Here is a 21196-nt window from a genome sequence, read left to right on the forward strand (position 1 = left end):
GATTTTTATTGACATTCTGCCAAAGGGTTGTTTTGATTTACCTGGCCACCAGAAATTTGCTTTTCTTTGCTCTTAATTGAGCTACTTTTACACCAACTTTGTCAACTTTTTTAATACTATTTTACATAGCATTCAGAAAACTAAGATCATGGCATCTGGTCTTCTTCGCAAATAGATGGGGAAACAATGGAAATAGTGAGAGACTTTCTTTATTTGGGCTCTAAAATCACTGTAGTTGGTGACTGCAGCCATGAAATTAAAAGATGCTTGCTCCTTGGAAGAAAAGCTATGACCACCCTCAGTTCAGTTTCAGTTCAGTCACTCAGTCGTGTCAGACTTTTTGCAACCCCATGAATCGCAGCACGCCAGGCCTCCCTGTCCATTACCTGGAGTTCACTCAGACTCACATCCATCGAGTCAGTGATGCCATCCAGCCATCTCATCCTCTGTCGTCCCCTTCTCCTCCTGCCCCCAATCCCTCCAAGCATCAGAGTCTTTTCCAATGAGTCAACTCTTCGCATGAGGTGGCCAAAGTACTGCAGTTTCAGCTTTAGCATCATTCCTTCCAAAGAAATCCCAGGGCTGATCTTCTTCAGAATGGACTGGTTGGATCTCCTTGCAGTCCAAGGGACTCTCAAGAGTCTTCTCCAACACCACAGTTCAAAAGCATCAATTCTTCAGCATTCAGCCTTCTTCACAGTCCAACTCTCACATCCATACATGACCACAGGAAAAACCATAGCCTTGACTAGACAGAGCTTGTTGGCAAAGTAATGTCTCTGCTTTTGAATATGCTATCTAGGTTGGTCATAACTTTTCTTCCAAGAAGTAAGCGTCTTTTAATTTCATGGCTGCAGTCACCACCTGCAGTGATTTTGGAGCCCAAAAAATGAAGTCTGACACTGTTCCCACTGTTTCCCCATCTAGACAGCATATTAAAAAGCAGAGACATTACTTTGCCAACAAAGGTCCGTCTAGTCAAAGCTATGGTTTTTCCAGTAGTCAAGTATGGATGTGAGAGCTGGACTATGAAGAAAGCTGAGCACCGAAGAACTGATGCTTTTGAATTGTGGTGTTGGAGAAGACTCTTGAAAGTCTCTTGGACAGCAAGGATCCAACCAGTCAATCCTAAAGGAAATCAGTCCTGAATATTCATTGGAAGGACTGATGCTATAGCTAAAATTCCAATACTTTGGCCACCAGATGCGAAGCACTGACTCATTGGAAAAGACCCTGATGCTGGGAAAGACTGAAGGCAGGATGAGAAGGAGATGACCGAGGATGAGATGGTTGGATGGCATCACCAACTCGATGGACATGAGTTTGAGCAAGCTTTGGGAGTTGGTGATGGACAGGGGAGCCTGGTGTGCTGCAATCCATGGGGTCACAAAGAGTCGGACACGACTGAGTGACTGAACTCCCATTTTACAAATTTTATTAATTTAAATTTTTTCCAAGTCCACATACCCTCAATGTTTCCTGACCATACCCTCCCTCAAAGATCTGCTGAGGACAGACCTGCCCTCAAAGTCTCAGCACTGACTTTGCTGCACCAATTCCTAAAGTTCAAAGCAAGAAATCAAGATATACTCAGAGTATTCCTGCAAGGGCCATCACCCCTTACAAAATTCACTAGAATAAAAAATGGCTTCTAAGACCCCGTAGTATGCATTGCAAAGATTTGAGCTTGGTTTACACATTCCCCAAACTTTGTTTCATAGGATACTAGAATCTCATGAGAGTTCACAGGTCTGTCCAGAAAAGGTGAATTCAGAAATATTAAGATCGGTATGGGCCATATTCTGTTTTGTCAGTTAGCCCAATACTGTCCTTCTTGCCAATTTTTTCCTGCTCCAATAAAAATAAAGTTCACGATCAAGTACTGCACTTAGTTGTCAAGGACTCTGGTCTTTTGTAATCTAAACAGTTTCTCAGCTTGTCATTGTCTCTTAATGACAATGAAATTTTTGACGAATACAGGCCAGTTATTTCATAGACTGTGCCTTAGTTTGGGTTTATCTGATGCTTCCTCCTGGCTAGATTCTGAGTGCAAGCCCAGCTAGAATGCTACAAGAGGACATTATATTTTTGGGGGGTATCGTATCTGGAGACACATGAAATTCATCTGTCCTCCACTGGTGACTTTAATTTACCTTCCAGTGATGTGTGTGCTACTTCACTGTATAATAACAATTTTTCTGTTTGCAGCCAATAACCATTCTGTAAAGAGACATTTTTAAGACTATGTAAATATCTTACTCCTCTTTGAAATGTCTCTCCAAGTTTAGCATCCACTGATGAGTCTTTCGCAAGCCAGTCTTTACCATGATGGCTGCAAATCAGTGATTTTTCCGTCTGTCCTTCTATGTACATTTATCAGTTGAAATGTCTCTCCCTCTTCTCACCAAGCTATTTGTTATGTGCATATTTGCTTTTTTCACCTAACAATACATCCTGAAAAATCACTTTATAATTCATTTAAATCTTCTTTATTTGTTATATAGATGGATAATACTCTATTTTATGTACATAACATAGTTTTTAAAATAGTTTATGTTTTGGCATTTAAGTTGTTGTTGTTTAGTAGCTAAGTTGTGTCTGACTCTCTGCGATCCCATGGACTGCAGCACACCAGACTTCCCTGTCCTTCACTTTTGCTCACACTCATGTTTATTGAGTCATTGATGCCATCCAACCATTTCATTCTCTGCTGCTCCCTTCTCCTCCTGCCTTCAGTCTTTCCCAGCATCAGGGTCTTTTCTAACGAGTCAGCTCTTTGCATCAGGTGGCCAAAGTATTGGAGCTTCAGCTTCAGCATCAGTCCTTCCAGTGAATGTTCAGGGTTGATTTCCTTTAGGATGGACTGGTTTGATCTCCCTGCTGTCCAAGGGACTCTCAAGAGTCTTCTCCAACACCACAGTTCAAAAGCATCAATTCTTTAGTGCTGAGCCTTTTTTATGGTCCAACTCTCATATCCGTACATGACTACTGGCATTAGGTTCAGTTCAGTTCAGTTCAGTCGCTCAGTTGTGTCCGACTCTTTGTGACCCCATGAATCACAGCACGCCAGGCCTCCCTGTCCATCACCAACTCCCGGAGTTCACTCAGACTCACATCCATCGAGTCAGTGATGCCATCCAGCCATCTCATCCTCTGTCGTCCCCTTCTCCTCCTGCCCCCAATCCCTCCCAACATCAGAGTCTTTTCCAATGAGTCAACTCTTCACATGAGGTGGCCAAAGTACTGCAGTTTCTGCTTTAGCATCATTCCTTCCAAAGAAATCACAGGGCTGATCTCTTTTAGAATGGACTGCTTGGATATCCTTACAGTCCAAGGGACTCTCAAGAGTCTTCTCCAACACCACAGTTCAAAAGCATCAATTCTTTGGCGCTCAGCTTTCTTCACAGTCCAACTCTTACCTCCATACATGACCACTGGAAAAACCATAGCCTTAACTAGATGGACCTTCGTTGGCAAAGTAATGTCTCTGCTTTTGAATAGGCTATCTAGATTGGTTATAACTTTTCTTCCAAGAAGTAAGTGTCTTTTAATTTCATGGCTGCAGTCACCATCTGCAGTGATTTGGGAGCCCAAAAAATAAAGTCTGACACTGTTTCCCCATCTATTTCCCATGAAGTGATGGGACCAGATGCCATGATCTTCGTCTTCTGAATGTTGAGCTTTAAGCCAACTTTTTCACTTTCCTCTTTCACTTTCATCAAGAGGCTTCTTAGTTCCTCTTCACTTTCTGCCATAATGGTGGTGTCATCTGCATATCTGAGGTTATTGATATTTCTCCCAGCAATCTTGATTCCAGCTTGTTCTTCTTCCAGCCCAGCGTTTCTCATGATGTACTCTGCATCAGAAGTTAAATAAGCAGGGTGACAATATATAGCCTTGACGAACTCCTTTTCCTATTTGGAACCAGTCTGTTGTTCCATGTCCAGTTCTAACTGTTGCTTCCTGACCTGCATACAAATTTCTCAAGAGGCAGGTCAGGTGGTCTGGTATTCTCATCTCTTGAAGAATTTTCCACAGTTTATTATGATCCACACAGTCAAAGGTTTTGGCATAGTCAATAAAGCAGAAATAGATGTTTTTCTGGAACTCTCTTACTTTTTCCATGATCCAGCGGATGTTGGCAATTTGATCTCTGGTTCCTCTGCCTTTTCTAAAACCAGCTTGAACATCTGGAAGTTCATGGTTCACGTATTGCTGAAGCCTGGCTTGGAGAATTTTGAGCATTACTTTACAAGTGTGTGAGATGAGTGCAATTGTGCAGTAGTTTGAGCATTCTTTGGCATTGCCTTTCTTTAGGATTGGAATGAAAACTGACCTTTTCCAGTGCTGTGGCCACTGCTGAGTTTTCCAAATTTGCTGGCATGTTGAGTGCAGCACTTTCACAGCATCATCTTTCAGGATTTGAAATAGCTCCACTGGAATTCCATCACCTCCATTAGCTTTGTTTGTAATGATGCTTTCTAAGGCCCACCTGACTTCACATTCCAGGATGTCTGGCTCTAGGTGAGCGATCACACCTTTGTGATTATCTGGGTCATGAAGATCTTTTTTGTACAGTTTTTCTGTGTATTCCTGTCACCTCTTCTTAATATCTTCTGCTTCTATTAGGTCCATACCATTTCTGTCCTTTATCGAGCCCATCTTTGCTTGAAATGTTCCCTTGGTATCTCTAATTTACTTGAAGAGATCTCTAGTCTTTCCCATTCTGTTGTTTTCCTCTGTTTCTTTGCATTGATCGCTAAGGAAGCCTTTCTTATCTCTTCTTGCTATTTTTTGGAATGTTCTTTGTACAACCATTACTACTATCTAATTCCAGAAATTTTTCACCACCTTAAGAGAAACCTTGTGCCCATTAGGAGCCATTCCTATTCCCTCCTCTTCCCACCCTCTGGCAACTACCATCTAATCTCTATCTCTGTGGATTTGTCTGTTATGGACAGTTCATATAATATGTGGCCTTTTGTCTTTGACTTCTGTTATTTAGCATAATTTTTACAAGGTTCATTTGTGTTTAGCATGCATGTATCAGTACTTCATTTCCTATTTATGACTGAATAGTACTCCTTTTGTTTATATTCATCAGTTTACTGACATTTGGGTTGTCTCCACTTTATGGTTATTATGAATAATGTTGCTATTAACATTCATATATAAGGTTTTCAAGGATGTATATTTTCAGATCTCTTGTGTATAAGTCTAGGAGTAGAATTTTTGGATCATGTAGTAACTCAATATTTAGCTTTTGGAGGAATTGCCAAAGTATTTCCCAAAGTGACCTCAGCATTTTACATCTCCACGAGTAATGAATGAGTTTTGCTTTCTTCCATCCTTACCCACCCTTTTAATTGTCTGTTTTATTTTAAACATCCTAAAGAGTGTGGAATTGTATCTCACTGTAGTTCTGATTTGCATTTCTCTAATGACTAAAGATGTTCAGCATCTTTTTATCTGTTTACTTGGCCTTTTGTTTATCTTCTTTGGAGGTATGCCTATTCAAATCCTTTATCCATTTTTAATATAGTTATTTGTCTTTTTATTGTTGACTTTAAGGGTTTTTTGTGTTCATTTCAAATTAAGTGTTTATATGATATGAAGCAAGGGTCTAACTTCATTCTTTTGTATGTGGATTCTCAGTTGTCCCAGAACCATTTATTAAAAGGACTATTCTTTCATCATTGAATTACTTGGCACCCATGTCCAAGTCAGTTGACCAAGAATGTAAGGATTTATGTCTAGTCTTTCAATTCTATTCCATTGAGCTATATGTCTATTCTTATGCCCATATCACAATCTCAGTTGTTGTTGTTTTGTAGTAAGTTTATGGATATTATTGGAGAAAGCAATGGCACCCCACTCCAGTACTCTTGCCTGGAAAATCCCATGGATGGAGGAGCCTGGTGGGCTGCAGTCCTTGGGGTCGCTAAGAGTCGGATACGACTGAGCGACTTCCTTTCACTTTTCACTTTCATGTATTGGAGAAGGAAATGGCAACCCACTCCAGTACTCTTGCCTGGAGAATCCCAGGGACGAGGGAGCCTGGTGGGCTGCCATCTATGGGGTTACACAGAGGTGGACACAACTGAAGCGACTTAGTAGTAGTAGTAGTATGGATATTATGAATAACACTACTATGAAGATTCAAGTACAAATTTTGTAGTAAGTTTTGAAATCCATTAAGTGTAACATCTCCAACTTTATTATTCTTTTTCAAGATTGCTTTGGCTATTCCGGGTCCCTTACATTTTCCTATGAATTTTAATATAAACTTTTTCTTTCCAGTTTCTGGAAAGAAAAAAAAAAAGGAAACAGCTGGGATTTTGATAGGATTACAGTGAATCTATATTTCAATTGTGAAATATTGACATCTTAACAGTATTAAGCCTTTCAATTTGTAAAATCCATAAATATCTCTTATTTATTTATGTCTTAATTTCTTTCAACCATGTTTTATAGTACCAGTTTTGTACTTATTTTGGTAGATTTATTTTCAAGTATTTTGTGGTTTTTTATGTTATTACAAATGGAAGTATTTTCTTAATTTCCTTTTCTTTCTGTCCATGCCTGTGCATAGAAAGACAAATTATTTTTTGAGTATGTTCACTTTGCATCCTGCAACCTTTCTAAACTTGCTTATTAGCTCTAATTTGTGTGTGTTTGTGTATTTATGGGTTTTTTTTTTTTTTTTTTTTTTTTGCCACACACAAGTTTTCTTAGCACTTTCAAGTTCTCAGTCTTTCCCTTTATTACATTTAGATTGACTCTGAGAAGAATCTCCCTTTATCTAGGATATTGAAGAATTCACTTCTTTTTTGGCTGTGCTGGGTCTTCACTGCACTGAGAGGGCTTTTCCAGTTGTGGCGCATGGGCTTCTCACTGCAGTGCAGGTTTCTGACGTTGCGGCACACAGGTTTCTCTAGTTATGGAGCACAGGCTTTAGATTGCACGGGCTCAGTAGTTGCCGTGCTTAGTTGTCCTGCAGAATGCGGGTTCTTATTCCCTGATGAGGGATTTAACCCACAGCCCCTGCATTGAATGGCAGATGCTTAACCACTGGATAACCAGGGTAGTCCCCACTTATTTTTATAATACTTGTAAAGTTTGATGGGTGACTTTTATTGTTGTTTATTCTTGAGGTTAATAAAGATTAGTGAGTGTTGAAATAAATACTTGCCTTTGATCATTAAAAAGATAGCTTTATGAAGTCAAGGTAGCATTTGGATTTGAATTGACAGGTGAATAGATAAGTTGTGGTACATATATACAATGGAGTATTACTCATCCATAAAAAGGAATGAATGTGAGTCAGTTGAACTGAGGTGGATGAACCTAGAGCCTGTTATACAGAGTGAATTAAGTCAGAAAGAGAAAAACAAATGTCATATATTATTGTACTTGTACGGAGAAGGCAATGGCAACCCACTCTAGTGCTCTTGCCTGGCAAATCCCATGGATGGAGGAGCCTGGTAGGCTATAGTCCATGGGGTTATGAAGAGTCGGACACTACTGAGCGACTTCACTTTCCCTTTTCATTTTCATGCATTGGAGAAGGAAATGGCAACCCACTCCAGTGTTCTTGCCTGGAGAATCCCAGGGACGGCAGAGCCTGGTGGGCTGCCATCTACGGGGTCGCAAAGAGTCGGACACAACTGAAGCGACTTTAGCCGCAGCAGCAGCATGGAATCTAGAAAAAGGTATTGATGAACCTATTTGCAGGACAATAGAGATGCAGATGTAGAGAACAGACTTGTGGGCACAGCAGGGGAAGGAGAGGGTGGGACAAATTGAGAGAGTAGCGCTGACATATTCATACTACCACCTGCAAAGCAGAGACTAGTGGGAAGTTGCCTTACAACACAGGGAGCCAAGCCCAGTGCTCCTGATGACCTAGAGGGGTGGGGTGGTGGTTGGGCTGGGAGGGACACTCAAGAAGGAGGTGATATATGTATACACACACACACACACACACTCACACACACTTATGGCTGATTTGTGCTGTTGTATGGCAGAAACCAACACAACAGTGTAAAGCAATTATCCTCCAATTAAAAATAATAATGAAAAGATGGCATTGAATTTGAAATCAGAAAACCAGTCACTGGGTTGGAGTCTGACACTGCTGTTTACCAGTTGTTTGATAATACAAGTCCTTTAGTCTTTAAAAAAAAAAAAACAAACTATGAAAGACCCTATCCACTTCACAGAAGAGCTCAAAGATTCACAATGGAAAGTGCTTTGTGAACCATTTGGCATATTGCCAGTATGAGTTCCTTTTATTTATTAATAGTAATTGCTAAACGTTTATCAAGACTCCCCTTTTCTTTAGCGACTTTACCTAAAATACAGAAAGGTACAGTGTGGCCACAGCTTTCCAAGGGAGCCCATGCCTAAAAGCCATTTATTAATTACACACAAAGAAAGGGGGTTTTGTTATTTCCCCTCTTATTTTTTCACTCTTCATTCCTTTGGAATTAGAGAAACACCCAGGGAGAAAAGACCTTTTATTTTCTGTAGAATGTAGAAAAGTTACAAAGTATTTTAGAACCTAGCCCATTAAAATGGAGAAGCATAAAGCCAGCCCCACAGAGCCATCACAGAGGGCCTGATGAAAGGGCTGTCATCGGCCGGCAGGTCCTCTGCAGCAGGGTTCTGTGAGGAAACCAAGCAAGCATGACTGCTTCCAAAGCTCTTCAAGGCAGATCTTGGCACTAGAACCTTGTTTTCCTATCCAGGAGAAAAATTACAGAATTTCTTTTATGTGAGCAAGAACATGGCTGTGGGTGTGTGCTTTCAAGGGGTATAAATTAACACCACACTGGCTTGGACAACTTTTTCACATCTCTGACACTAAAATGGTATATCTCTCTTGTCAGTTTTCAGGGCAGCTCTGACACTCAGTAATCCCCAAATTTAGAGAACTGTCATTTGCAAAGTATGATGAAATAATTTATCAGTTTCTCTACCAACGACAGAAAGTCTGGGTTCAGGTTCCTGCTCTGGGTGAGTTATTGGCCTCGGTCAGGCCTTGCTGGTGGCTGATAGGTGCTCACTCGTGGCCCCTGGTTGCTGCTGCTGCTGCTGCTGCTAAGTCACTTCAGTCGTGTCCAACTCTGTGCGACCCCATGGACGGCAGCCCACCAGGCTCCCCCGTCCCTGGGATTCTCTAGGCAAGAACACTGGAGTGGGTTGCCATTTCCTTCTCCAATGCATGAAAGTGAAAAGTGAAAGTGAAGTCCCTCAGTCGTGTCCGACTCCTAGCAACCCCACGGACTGCAGCCTACCAGGCTCCTCAGTCCATGGGATTTTCCAGGCAAGAGTACTGGAGTGGGGTGCCATTGCCTTCTCCGCATGGCCCCTGGTAGGTGCAAACTATTTAGTAAATGGCAGCACTTCTTACTGGCTCTTGTTAATTGTGGTATATTTGCTATAAAGTGAAATTAATTTATTAGAAATGATCAGAGTACTATTTTTAATTTTCAAAATCTCTAACAACATTAGCCTATTTTTTTAAAAATTAGAGAAGTGTGCACGCATGCTCAGTTGTGTCTGACCCTTTGTGACCCCATGGACTGTAGCCCTCCAGGCTCCTCTGTCCATGGGATTCTCCAGGTAAGGATACTGGAGTGGGTTGGCATTTCCTCCTCCAGGAGATCATCCTGATTCAGTGACCAAATCTCAGTCTCTTGAGTCTCCTGCACTGGCAAGCGGACTCTTTACTACTGCGTCACCCGGGAAGCCACAAAATTAGAAAAGTGGCAGAATGCAATTATGATTTCAGACATTATAAACCTTTTCTAAGAATGACATAAATGCAGGTGCCTTACTGCTGCTTTTGAAAAAACAGCTATTTTTAATTAAAATGATAATGCTTTAAAAAAAAAAAAAAGCCATACAGAAAAATACAGAGAAATGAGCTACAAACCGTCTCAGCCTGCCCCATCCCAGAAGTAGCCGCTTGTTGAGCATTTTTCCTCTGCCTGTGCACAGATGGGTGTAGACTGAGAGACAGAGAAAGGGAGAAAAATGATTGATAAATGTGACAGCATGAAAATGAAAAACTTCTCTGTGACAACATACCATAAAGTTGAGAAATAAATGTCAATGAAGGGAAAATATAGAAAGAGTTCTTATAAAATCCAAATGAAAAAAACAACTCGATAGAAATATGGACAAAAGACAGAGACATTTTACTGAAGAGGGAATACAAATGGCTGATAACCATCCAAAAATAATCCCCAGCCTCACTTGTTGTTAAAGAAATGCAACTTAACCAAGGAGATGCCAAGGAAGTTTGGTGACACTGCATGATGGCAGGGGTGGGGGAAGCAGACATACTTGGGCACTGCCGGGAGGACTGGGTATTGACACCATTTGCAGGGAAAGCAATTGATATTCCCTCTCCAGTTTTATAATACCCTGAACCTTTGACCCAGTGATTTCCCTTCTATAAACTTACTAACAGACAGATGCACACAAGTTTACAAAGAAACAGGGTCAGTGACAATAGTGAAAAATTAGAAATGCCCTTAAAATCCATTAGTAGGAAATTGATTATGAAGCTACAATCTGTCCATGGGATGGGATACTATAGAGCCACTAAACAGAATGAGATGGATGTCTTGTGTTCTGACATTAAAGGTGTCCAAAGTGTATTCTTAATTTAAAAAGGTCAGATGTGAACCAGATTGTCCTTTCAGTCAACAACCAATTAAACACTACAATGTGCTGGACACAGTGTTAGGTCTGGGACTATGATGGAAGGTTCAGTTTCCAGAGGTTTTGCGCTCAAGAAGCAGCCTAGTGAGTGAGACAGGCCTTAGTGAAGAATCACACAGGTGAATGGAAACATACCGACGTGAAGGCGCCACAAGGAGAGGTACCAGATGCTGCGAGAGCTCCGTGCGGCAGCCTGACCCAATGTGGGATCTGATAATGAGACACCCCAAAGGATGAGGAGAGGAGCCACCGTGGTTAGAGCCCCGAGTGGGAGGCCCAAGAGGAAGCTGAGCCGAGAGGGGGGCGGGACTAGGCTCTGATCGTGTGTGTGTGTGTGTGTGTGTGTGTGTGTGTGTGTGTGTGTACATCAGAATTTCTGAAAAGATACCTGGGAAACTGTTGGTAGTGAGTAAGCTATTAAAAATCAGACTGGAAATGGGGAGAAGGGAGGGTGAGGCTTATAGACACGAAGGAAAGGACATTTAAATTTGTAATTGTTTAGTCTTTCCTACCACTTAGGATTTCTTAAAAATTATATGTAGGTACTACTCTTATAATTTAAAAATCTAGTTAAGTTTTAAGAAGACACACACAACCAAAAGAAAAAAAACTAAGGCCCCAACATGTCTATTTTGGTGCTAACTCTTACAGCGAGTAGGGCCTGTTCTTCCCAGCCTTTTGGAGGAGCTAAAATTGACAACTGGAAAGCTGCCACAGAGCCTTTCTCTGACTATTAAAAGAAACTGGCTCAGTCCGGGGCTCTCAGAAATCAGTTTTTGAATGCCCTCTGCACCCGGTCACTCCTTGCATCTACTTTCCTGCAGGGATTCCCAGCTCCATGTCTTTTTTTTAGCCAAAGCCCTCCAGCGGCCTCCATACATACCCTGTGGTGTGTGTGGCCATGGAAGACCTCCCTACTGGGCAGAGACGGGAGAGGAAAGGAAGTGGCACCCTTGGACTGCGACATGACCCTGTCTTGCACAAGGATACGGATGAAGCAGGGGATGGCCAGCTCTGGCAGAGCAGAGAGAGAAAGCTATGCACTTTCACAGCTGGTCAGTTACAAAAGCAGCAGCAAGCTCACACTTCATGGTGACAAGCGGACTTGAGCTTCTGCTGAATTAAGGTGCAAACCTGAATCAAAACATAAACGGAGACACTTGATAGAAGGCACTGCAACGTCTGCTCCGTCCACTGTCCACTGCCTGACCCCGCCAGGTGTCCCTCTTCAATTACCGCTCAGAATTCCGTATCTGGCAGTTCACCCTCCCGCCAGTCAGTCTATTCAGTTCTGGGCTGAGTCTACTCTTCCTTAGCAACTCTTCTCTGGCTCTTCATAGTTCTTCATTATGTTGACTTGAAAATTACCTTTCTGTGACTTCTGCCCTCTTGATGACCAGGTGTTAGATGAACAAAACGTGCAATTTGAAATCCCAGGCCTTAGTTTGAACCCCTGTTCTGTCATCAGCCAACTCTGTGACCTTCAGACAGTTGTTTATTCTCCTCAAGACTTCATTTTCCCATCCTTAAATTAGGCGGTCAGCATCACTCTCACTGGTCATTTTGAGATTAAGTGGAGCCAGTGTACCTCGGTATTAGCTCCCTCAGGCCCTCCCTGTCCCAGCCCTCAGCTGCACTGAGAGATCCTGGCAATTACTGTTTTCCTCTCTGTGGGAGTTCTCATCTCCAGGGTAAAGAGATCCAGTTTGAGTCCACAAACATACTTTGAGCTACTCGAGTGCTCTTCACTTTGCTGTGGGAGAGATTTCCCTCTGAGTCATGGATTCCCTGAATTATTATCAAAAGGAGAAAAGAAGAAATCTCTCTCCCTCCTCCACAAGAATTGGAGTTCCACACTCAGAATGAACCCGGTGTTTTAAATTGAATATTCGTATGATGGGGTCTGCCTGCATAAACAGAAACATCCTTTTTACTAGTCATCAAGTTTTCTCTTCAAAAACTATCACACATTTTCCAAATCCGCGGGGACAGGGCCAGTTAGATAAGAGTCTGCCAGCCCTGGCTCTGGCTGTGTCTATTGACAGCTGATTGGCGCTGAGGAACCAGTGGTTTCCCCAGAAACACGCAGGAGGACCGCAGTGCAACAGCTGCTCTGTACCTTGCCAGGGCTTGAGGCGATTGGTCTCGTGAATGAGTTTTTTCAATTAATGACCTTGCTCCATATGGGACATTAAAGATGTTTTTGTTTTTAACCCAGGACGACATGCTAGAAGCTGAAAAGATTTAAGAATATTAAATATTCCTCCTCAGCCTCAAGATAACAGTTGATAAACACATAACCATAAGAGATCAAAAACATCAAAGGATAGGAGGAGAGGTGCAAGCCCCGGGGTGCTTAATAAAATACGAGAAAGACAGAGCATAGTCAAGCCACAAATCCCCAGCAGGGCCAGTACCTGGCAGTCTGTATAAAGCCAGAGTGGCAAGCAGGAGTCCTGTAACTCTGTTCACTCTAACATTTGTCCTAACATGCTCCAGATGTATTTAACAGGGGTACTTATATTATCTTAGCAAACAAAGTATTGCTCCAGAATTATGAACAGTGGCTTAGTTTGGAAAGATTGGGTGATCTAATCACAAGCTCTGTCAACTTCCTCTGTGCTCGCTCCCTCAGGAGGCCTCCTGCCTGGTGTGGTACTGTGCTTATCAAACTGTGTCACCCCAACATTCATGCTCCAAGGAGGGTCTTTTGGGGGCGGCTGGATGGAAGCAACTGGGTGGGCTTGCAGACCCTCTCCACCTGCTTCAGTGAGAACAGCTCCACTCTTACCTGCCTTGTATATTACAAAACCATGGACGATTCTGTCTGGACTAAAAGGCATTCTTTTGCTTTAAAATCAGAAACTTGAAAAGCAGCGGCATCATGATGTTTGAATCCTTTTGTAAGTTGCTTTTCTACTCAATGATGTGTTTTTGAAATATAACCACGTTATAACCACATAGATAGAGTTCAATCATTGTATGAATAAACCACATAACATTCATTCCCCTGCTGATGGGTATTTAGATGGGTTCCCCATTCGTCACCATCTCAAAATATTTCTTCAGTGGAGTTGAGGGCATTTTCCATATAGACACTGATGGACGGTGCCCTCTAAGCTAGACCAGAAGGGAAGGGACAGTGGGTGGATAGTGAGATGTGGAGAGTGGACAGAAGATGAGAAGCCGCATAGATGTGATAAAGTCAGGATGCCCCAACAGTCAAACAGGTTCTGTGAACTGTGGGATCCAGAGGTAGCGCAGATCATGGGGGACTGGGTGGCCGAGGATGGGGAGGAGAATGAGCCTGTCAAAGCCCCAGAGGCCGAGGTGTTAGCTGGGTCATTCACTGGGTGTTTTAGTTTGCTCTGTCAGCTCCACCCTGAACCCCTCTCTGTGCCCACTAAGCACCGTGTCTGTGGGCCGCCTTGCCCTCTGCCTGGGGGTCACGCAGCCTTGACCTTGGAAGAAGAGAGCACAGGGCAGTGAGCTTCATCCCTCTACCGAAGGCCACGGCTCCCTCCCCAATAACTCATCATTCCAGTCCCAGCAGACGCTCCCTCCCGTGCTTTCCCTCTGATGGTAAAACAGCCTGTTTGGGGTCCTCTAGTCTCTTCCTTAGGTTTCCTCCGTGCAAAGGGTCATTCTATTGACTTCTTTCCTTTATTCGTCTGTTAAACCGAACTATCCCTTTCTTGCCCAATAGCTGCAGACCAGTCTTATGGAGATCCTTGAAAATGATGACGGGAGGAAGGGTGGAGAGGAAGGTAGTGAGCCAGAACCCTGGTGAGGGGCAGTGTCTGAGTTTAGGTCAAATCAAACTGGCCCACATTTTTGTTGTTCATCTGTAAGTGCACTTAAAACCAAAAGCTCTATCTAATTTTTGTGTGAATTCCTAGTGTTTGAGTAATATGTGGCATGCAGAAAGCATTTTATAATTAAGATAAACTGAACTGAATAGCACTGAATTAAATTAAGCTGAATTGTTCTGAATAAATGAGATACTAATGTGGCACATTTTAAACTCATGGGTTCCCTTCTCCACTTCCCTCACCCCCTAATCCAGCATATGGCTTTTAGAAGCTTCATGAACATCAAATAACAAATTAGATCAGACACTGAGTTTCCAAAGTAAATAGTGAATACTAGATGTTCACTTATGTTAGCGTCTTATACAGAAAAACATTGAAGTTATGAAGATTTTGTGATGCATTCAGACCCTGTTAAGATTTCAGGATCCTCTTTCTTAATACTGTGAATATTTTTACTCATGGAAAACTTTGCATCCTATTTCCAAGACAAAAAGCAACTTAGCTCTTAGAACATGTTAATTATTCATTTGAAAGTAATTTTGATAGACTCACATCTTTTGCATTGACTTGAATTATAATACCGAGTAGAAACAAAAGATGAAATCTTTTTTAATTCGAATTTGAGCTTTGGTCAATCTAAAATATTGTGTGTAAAAGGTCTTTGTGACAATAAGAGTTAAATCTCTTCTGGCATCAGAAGGTGCTCTCCTCACCCTCTGGATCATAGAGATCATAAACACGGGGAAAAGACAAAGTAAACATGATCTATTAATATTTGCATTGCGGGCAGGGCAAGCTTTTTCTCTTGTTTATTTTTTTTTTATTTCCTGAGCACTGAACATTTGATTCCTCACTCTGTCCCTGTAGCTCCAGTTTGAAAAGCATTTCTAGTCAGAACTTCAGGCCAACTTGAAGATAATGACTAATTATGGTTTGCCAAAATCACACTTTCAGTTTATTTATATCCTGTAATTTAAGAAGTCATTTTAAAACAAAAGCTATTGTTAGTATTTACAAATATGAAATGCTGATTCTCCTAACACAGCAATAAAAGTTATTACTGAGAATCTTGATTTGGAGTAGCCTCGTCATAAGAAGTCTAGATCTAGTAACTCAGTAGGTTTAACATATGACAAATGAGATGACAGTCTAGAGTCTACCCTGATTATCATCTCAGAAATGCATTTAGCTGGTAGTCAGAGGAGCAAGTCTCTCTGGCTTTGCTTTCTCACTGCTGTCTCTGCACTAGAAGACTCTAGTGCTGTGGCTTTATGTAATCTAAGATTTAGGTTGTACTTTAATGCTCTTTCATTTGTGACATCAATTTGAATATTTTTGACAATTTGTGTTATCCTCATTTTGTAGATGAAAAAATTGAGGTTGCTGAGGGGGTAATTTGCCCAGGGTATTTCACAGCTAATAAAGCCTGGAGATGAGACTCAGGCCTTGACGCTGGGCCTTCACATTCTCTGTCTCCACCCTGTCATGAACGCGGACATCCCTCCTGCCTGGTACACGCTGCCCTGAGCACCCTGATTCCTCCAGCTTCCAGGAGCTAGGACTGATTCATGTGATTATTCATGCCTGTTTGTTTGCTTAATGTCTTTTTTATTTGAAGGGATGCATTTTGCATTTTATTTGAAAGGATTTTATTACTTTATGCTCATAATATCATGTGTGCGAGTGTGCTAAGTCACTTCAGTCGTGTCCGATTCTTTGCAACCCCATGGACTGTAGCCCTCCAGGTTCCTCGGTCCATGGGATTCTCCAGGCAGGAATACTGGAGTGGGCTGCCATGCCCTCCTCCAGGGGATCTTCCCAACCCAGGAGTTGAACCCGCGTCTCTTATGTCTCCTGCATTGGCAGGCGGGTTCTTTACCACTCACGCCACCTGACAGCCCCATCATATCATCAAGTGGTTCTTTTCTATTCGAGAATTTTTAAATGGGCTTCGTTTTCAAGGAACTGAGCTGTTTACTGTGCTTGGGCAATTCCCATGGGCCGGTTTGCTGAGGATGTAGTCAAATGGGCTTGGCAGACCAAGCACGGGGATGGGGTCAGGGTTTCAGTGGGTGAGGTTGCTGACACTGGGGGTAAGTCCCCCTCTCTGGACTGGCCAGTGGGTAGGGGGCTGTGCTTGCCCACTTCTCCTGCAGCACTGGCACTTTTTAATTCATCTCCTTCCTTCTGGAAACCCTCCTCCTTCTACCAATAATGCACTCATGGGAAAATAGACTTTTAAATGATTTACTAGAAATAAGTCCTGGCCACAGCATCAAGCCGTCTGGACTCAGCGTCCAGGGCCTGGTACATTCTCTCTCCACCGCATGATGCTTTTAAAACATAACTCTCCCCAGAGTTGATTGTGCTTCCACATAAATTATATTGTTTAGGTTGCTGGAAGTTTCCTTGGCTTTCTGCTTATCACTGCAAGAACAGTTTGTTCCCTGCCGCCGCTGCCAAGCATGTAAGCAAACATGTTTCTTCTTTTCGTGATGACAGGCGCATCTCATCGTCCTGAGAGGAAGCCCCTCTCGAGAGGAGGCAGCCACGTCTGCACACTCCGTCGCCTGTGCCGCCATAGCTTCCGGGAGGCCTGAGCACCACGGTGAGAGCAAGAGTGAGCCTTCCATGGGGGCAGAGTGGCCAGCTCCCTGCCTGGCCCTTGCGCCCTCGGGGTTGTGGGCTCGCTGCCTTTGGCATGGGTGAACAGGCAGAGGGAGCTATGATAGTTGCCTCAGAGAGCCTTCTCGGTTAGGTCCAGCAGAGCCCTTTGGTTTCTAGCCCTTTTCAGCCTTCTTCTAGACTTGTATTCTCAAACACAGCAAACCCAAATGTAGCTATCAGAGCCTCAGAGAGTTCATGCTGGGCTTACAGGGAAGCCTCCTGGGCTTTCAAAGGTGATCTATTTTTAAAGATTGTTGTGGAGCTACTGTGGCAACAGATCTGGCCTGTTGAAACGCCAGCCTTCAGGCTCTCCCAGGGCTGAGCTTTCAATCAGGATAAACTTACACGTCTTCAGGATTCCAAAAGGAAGTTGCCACTTATGAGTCATATAGTTTTTCTTAGCCCCACATAATAGGTAGAACAGTGAGCTTGGGAGTTTTTTAGTCTTTCATCCCAGCTCCGAGCATACAGTATGCCTCTATTCATGGAGAACATGCCATCCTAATGACTTTTTCTTGCTGTTGGCCAGAATATTCAGAAATAGAGTATGATTCATAAAGAAGACCTGAGGTGTATTCCAAGATGTCAGATAAAAATACCTATCCATTATTGGAAAACAAGGTCCAGTGTGTCATCAAGCTGGAAGTCAACATTTGGAAGGCTTGAGGTTGAGGTTCTGGGAGCAGGCGCTGGGCTCACATGAGAAGGCTGGTTGGGGGCAAGACGAAGGGGGCGCCTTGGGAGCAGACTGGTCTGCAGAGGTCCTTGGGACAGGCAGGGGCTCCTGTTCTGGGAGGAGCTGGGGAAGGGGGTCTGTCTGTCCATCCCCCTTAATGGTCCCTCATTCTGGTCTCCGGGAGCTTTGTGCACCTTTTCAGAGCCGGAGGATAGGGAAGGCAGACGCCCTTTCTCATTCTAGCTCCCTAGAGCACTCCACACCTCAACCAACTTCCAAACCTGCAGAAAGCCAACATTTTCTCCAACCTGTTGGTGGCTAACATTCCTTTAACAGGTAAGAGAACCTCCCATGCCACAAGTATTAATAGGATACTTAAAACGCCAACAGGATGGAAACCCCTAGATTAGCAGGAGTCCCAAACCCACATGTCCATGGGGACCAGGCAAGCAACCCGAGTGAAGCAGATGGCCCTTAGAAACCAGCAGCAGCACACTTAGGATTGGCAGCTGACCCTCGGCTGTAATCTGAGAGATGCAATAGGGGTGGGGAGGGCTGTGGCAAGCTGGAGAAGCCCGTCCCCCGTCCACATTGAGCAACGGCTGTTCCGCTCTGGCCCACCACTGCCATGTGGAAGGCAGGCTCGTATCGGCAGGTCTGCCTTTTCAAGAGAAGGCAGAAATCTGAAGTTTTATGTGAAATCAATGCATAGTTGATGGTAACTAAGTCAAATATGTTTCAGGCTCTGGGGGAGGCAAACAAGTGTGGAGGGCTAGATCCCTAACTTCTGACTTGGGAGCATGAGATGCATTTTTTTCTAAGTTTTCCAGTCTAAATATGGCGTTGATATAGCCTCCCCTGTAAATTGAGAATGCTACTAATACCTACTAGATACAGATAATTAGATCTGTGAAAATTTAATGACCTCACTTAGTAATAGTATGTATGTAGTACATAATTGTGGTAGTAATAATATGTATGCATGTAGTTTGTAGTGTCACGGTTCTAACCGAGTTAACAAAGGTAACTTACCACGGCTCTGTGAGGTTGATACAAGTCCCCAGGTCTCAGATGGAGAAACTGAGGCGTGGAGGCTTAGGTAATTTCCCAAGAGCCACAGCCAGGGGATGGTAGACTTGAACCCCGCCTGTTGACCTCCCTGCGGTATAACAAGGACCGGCACCACACATGCCTTTTCCGTCCTTCCCCCCGCCCCCACTTACACCTGCCAAAGAGTGTGTGGCTCTGGGGAGGGAGAGGACGCTAGAAGAGTGAAGGCAGCCCAAGGAGGCCCACCTAGGAGCCCACACAGGTCTCAGCCCTGCTTCTCGGGTAGCTCAGACCACATGGTGACCTGCACCAGGAAGCCGACTTGCCTGTCAGTGTCTGAGATATCGGAGGAGGGTGAGTAGGGAAGGACGAGAAGCAAACTTGCCCAGGAGCAGGGAGCTGGACAGTCGCAGTTGGCTTTGCAGGTTAGGAAGGGGGGCGCTTCTGCCTGAGGCCTGGAGGAATGGCTGCTTGAAACACTGACCCACGCAGCCCCCAGGAGCCTGGAGCCAGCGGGAATCTCAGCAGCGTCATATTAACGACGGCGGCGGCGGCGGTAGCAAGTGTCACCGGATGCAGGCGCTGGCGCTGTCACCAACATGCCCGTCTCATCCTAACAAGCCTTGGAGGCAGGACACAACCTCCCATTTCACAAAGGAGGTAACCTAGCTAGCTCTCCACACCGCCAGCCCCGTCCATACTCTCTCTACTCACCGCTTTACCCAAGAAGGACAAAGCCCCAGTCCATCCGAGGAGGCTCCCTTCTCAGACTCGGCTTCCACTGGTCAGAGGACACGTGAAATGTCTATCACTTGACACTGGCAGGAAGCGTTTACTTGAGAGCAAGGAGGAGGCGGGGCAGAGAAGCTTTCGGATCAGAACAGATGCTGAGCCGCAGCAGCAGGACGACCTGGAACAGGGGCAGAGAAAAGCCCAGCCCTCGCCCCCAAGGCCTCAGCCCTCAAACCCGAAATGGGTGCGTCAGAAGAACCAAAGCACAGAGACACGCAGCTCATTCCTACTGTGTTAAGAGGCTTGAGTATGCTGCCAGGGGACCCTGTGTTTCCTTGATGGAGAACACGGGGGAGACTGGGGACAACGAGCTGGCGGGCTGCTGCTCAGCTCGTTTGTCCCAGCCTTACCCACACGTGCCTAAGCTCAGCCTGCGCCCAGAGAGGGCGGCCGTGTTAGCACGTATGGACTCGGCATGCCCCAATAAAGCAGGAGGGAGTGGGTCCCCCTTCCATCCAGGAGCCACAGCGGCAGTGGCTAGGTGCCTCCCCACCGCCGTTCAGGGCGCCTGGTTTTCATTTCTCTGCTGTCTCCTAACACACAGCCGACACAGTGACGAGGAACCCACCCGGGGCTGAGGCTCTCCAGGCCTCTGCTACCTCCAGCAAGGGGAAAGGAAAGGAGAGAATTTGGAAGTGATCTTTGACAGCTAAGCGAGGGCCTGGCCTCCCTACCCAGCTCTCATCCAGGCAGGCCTCTCTGGCCGGGACTCTGGTCACTTGTGGTTCGGAAGTCCCAGTCGGATCCCCTGGGAGCAAATCCATACTTTCCACTGAGCACCGAGGACCTCAGCTCTACTCTCCTATGCGGAAACTTGTCTGTGCCGAGTACAGTTTGTTTGTTTGTTTTTAAAAGAATCGTTAATGGGGGGAAATTTCTCATTAGGGGATTCTCCACAGCCTGCTTGCTGAATGCCCATTGAAGGCATCGCCCTCCGATAAACAAAACGTCACGGGCCAAGGAGCCAGTGTGTTTCTGGCTCCACACTCAAACGAACCCTTTGCCCTGTGCCTTCCTGCATTCCTTATGCAGACAAAACTGCCTGAGAAGTCACGGAGGATTGTCATTGCATAAGGGTGCCCAATTCAGGCTAGCGAAATGTCACTAACCTGAGCCTGGCCAGCTTCCCAGAGCAGCCATAGACAAACTTGGTATTAACAGTTCTCCCAGCCCTGCTGAGTGTCAGGGCATTGGCCTTGTGTTTATAACTCTTCTCCTAAAGCATATTAAAATGAAATGGGCTGAAGCCAAGTACATTTTAGTGTAAACCTTTGAGAGGCACAGCCCGCTAAACTCGGGTGGCCTTGTTTGGAAGTGGCCCCATGTGGGGCCTGGGCCTGGGAGCTCTGTTGGTTTCAGAGACAACAGGAGAGGATGGGCTATGCCCCTGCCCACCTTCAGGAGGGGGCGGGATCCCCAGTTCTCAGCTCTGTGGACAGACTCACGGCGTGTCTCCCCAGCCCTC

General features: G+C 44.5%; 1 protein-coding gene across 7 annotated transcripts in view; it reads left to right on the forward strand.

Annotated features, from left to right (window-relative positions):
* TTC23 (tetratricopeptide repeat domain 23) overlaps nucleotides 1-21196 on the forward strand; it is a 158583-nt gene that overhangs the window by 106494 nt on the left and 30893 nt on the right. For all 7 annotated transcript variants that reach the window (XM_027521741.1, XM_027521736.1, XM_027521740.1 and 4 more), the window contains one exon: nucleotides 17049-17154. In XM_027521741.1, the coding sequence (XP_027377542.1) occupies nucleotides 17049-17154 (106 nt within the window). The remainder of the gene's footprint in view (nucleotides 1-17048; nucleotides 17155-21196) is intronic.

Source organism: Bos indicus x Bos taurus, chromosome 21, assembly GCF_003369695.1.
Source record: "Bos indicus x Bos taurus breed Angus x Brahman F1 hybrid chromosome 21, Bos_hybrid_MaternalHap_v2.0, whole genome shotgun sequence".
Lineage (NCBI taxonomy): Eukaryota > Metazoa > Chordata > Mammalia > Artiodactyla > Bovidae > Bos > Bos indicus x Bos taurus.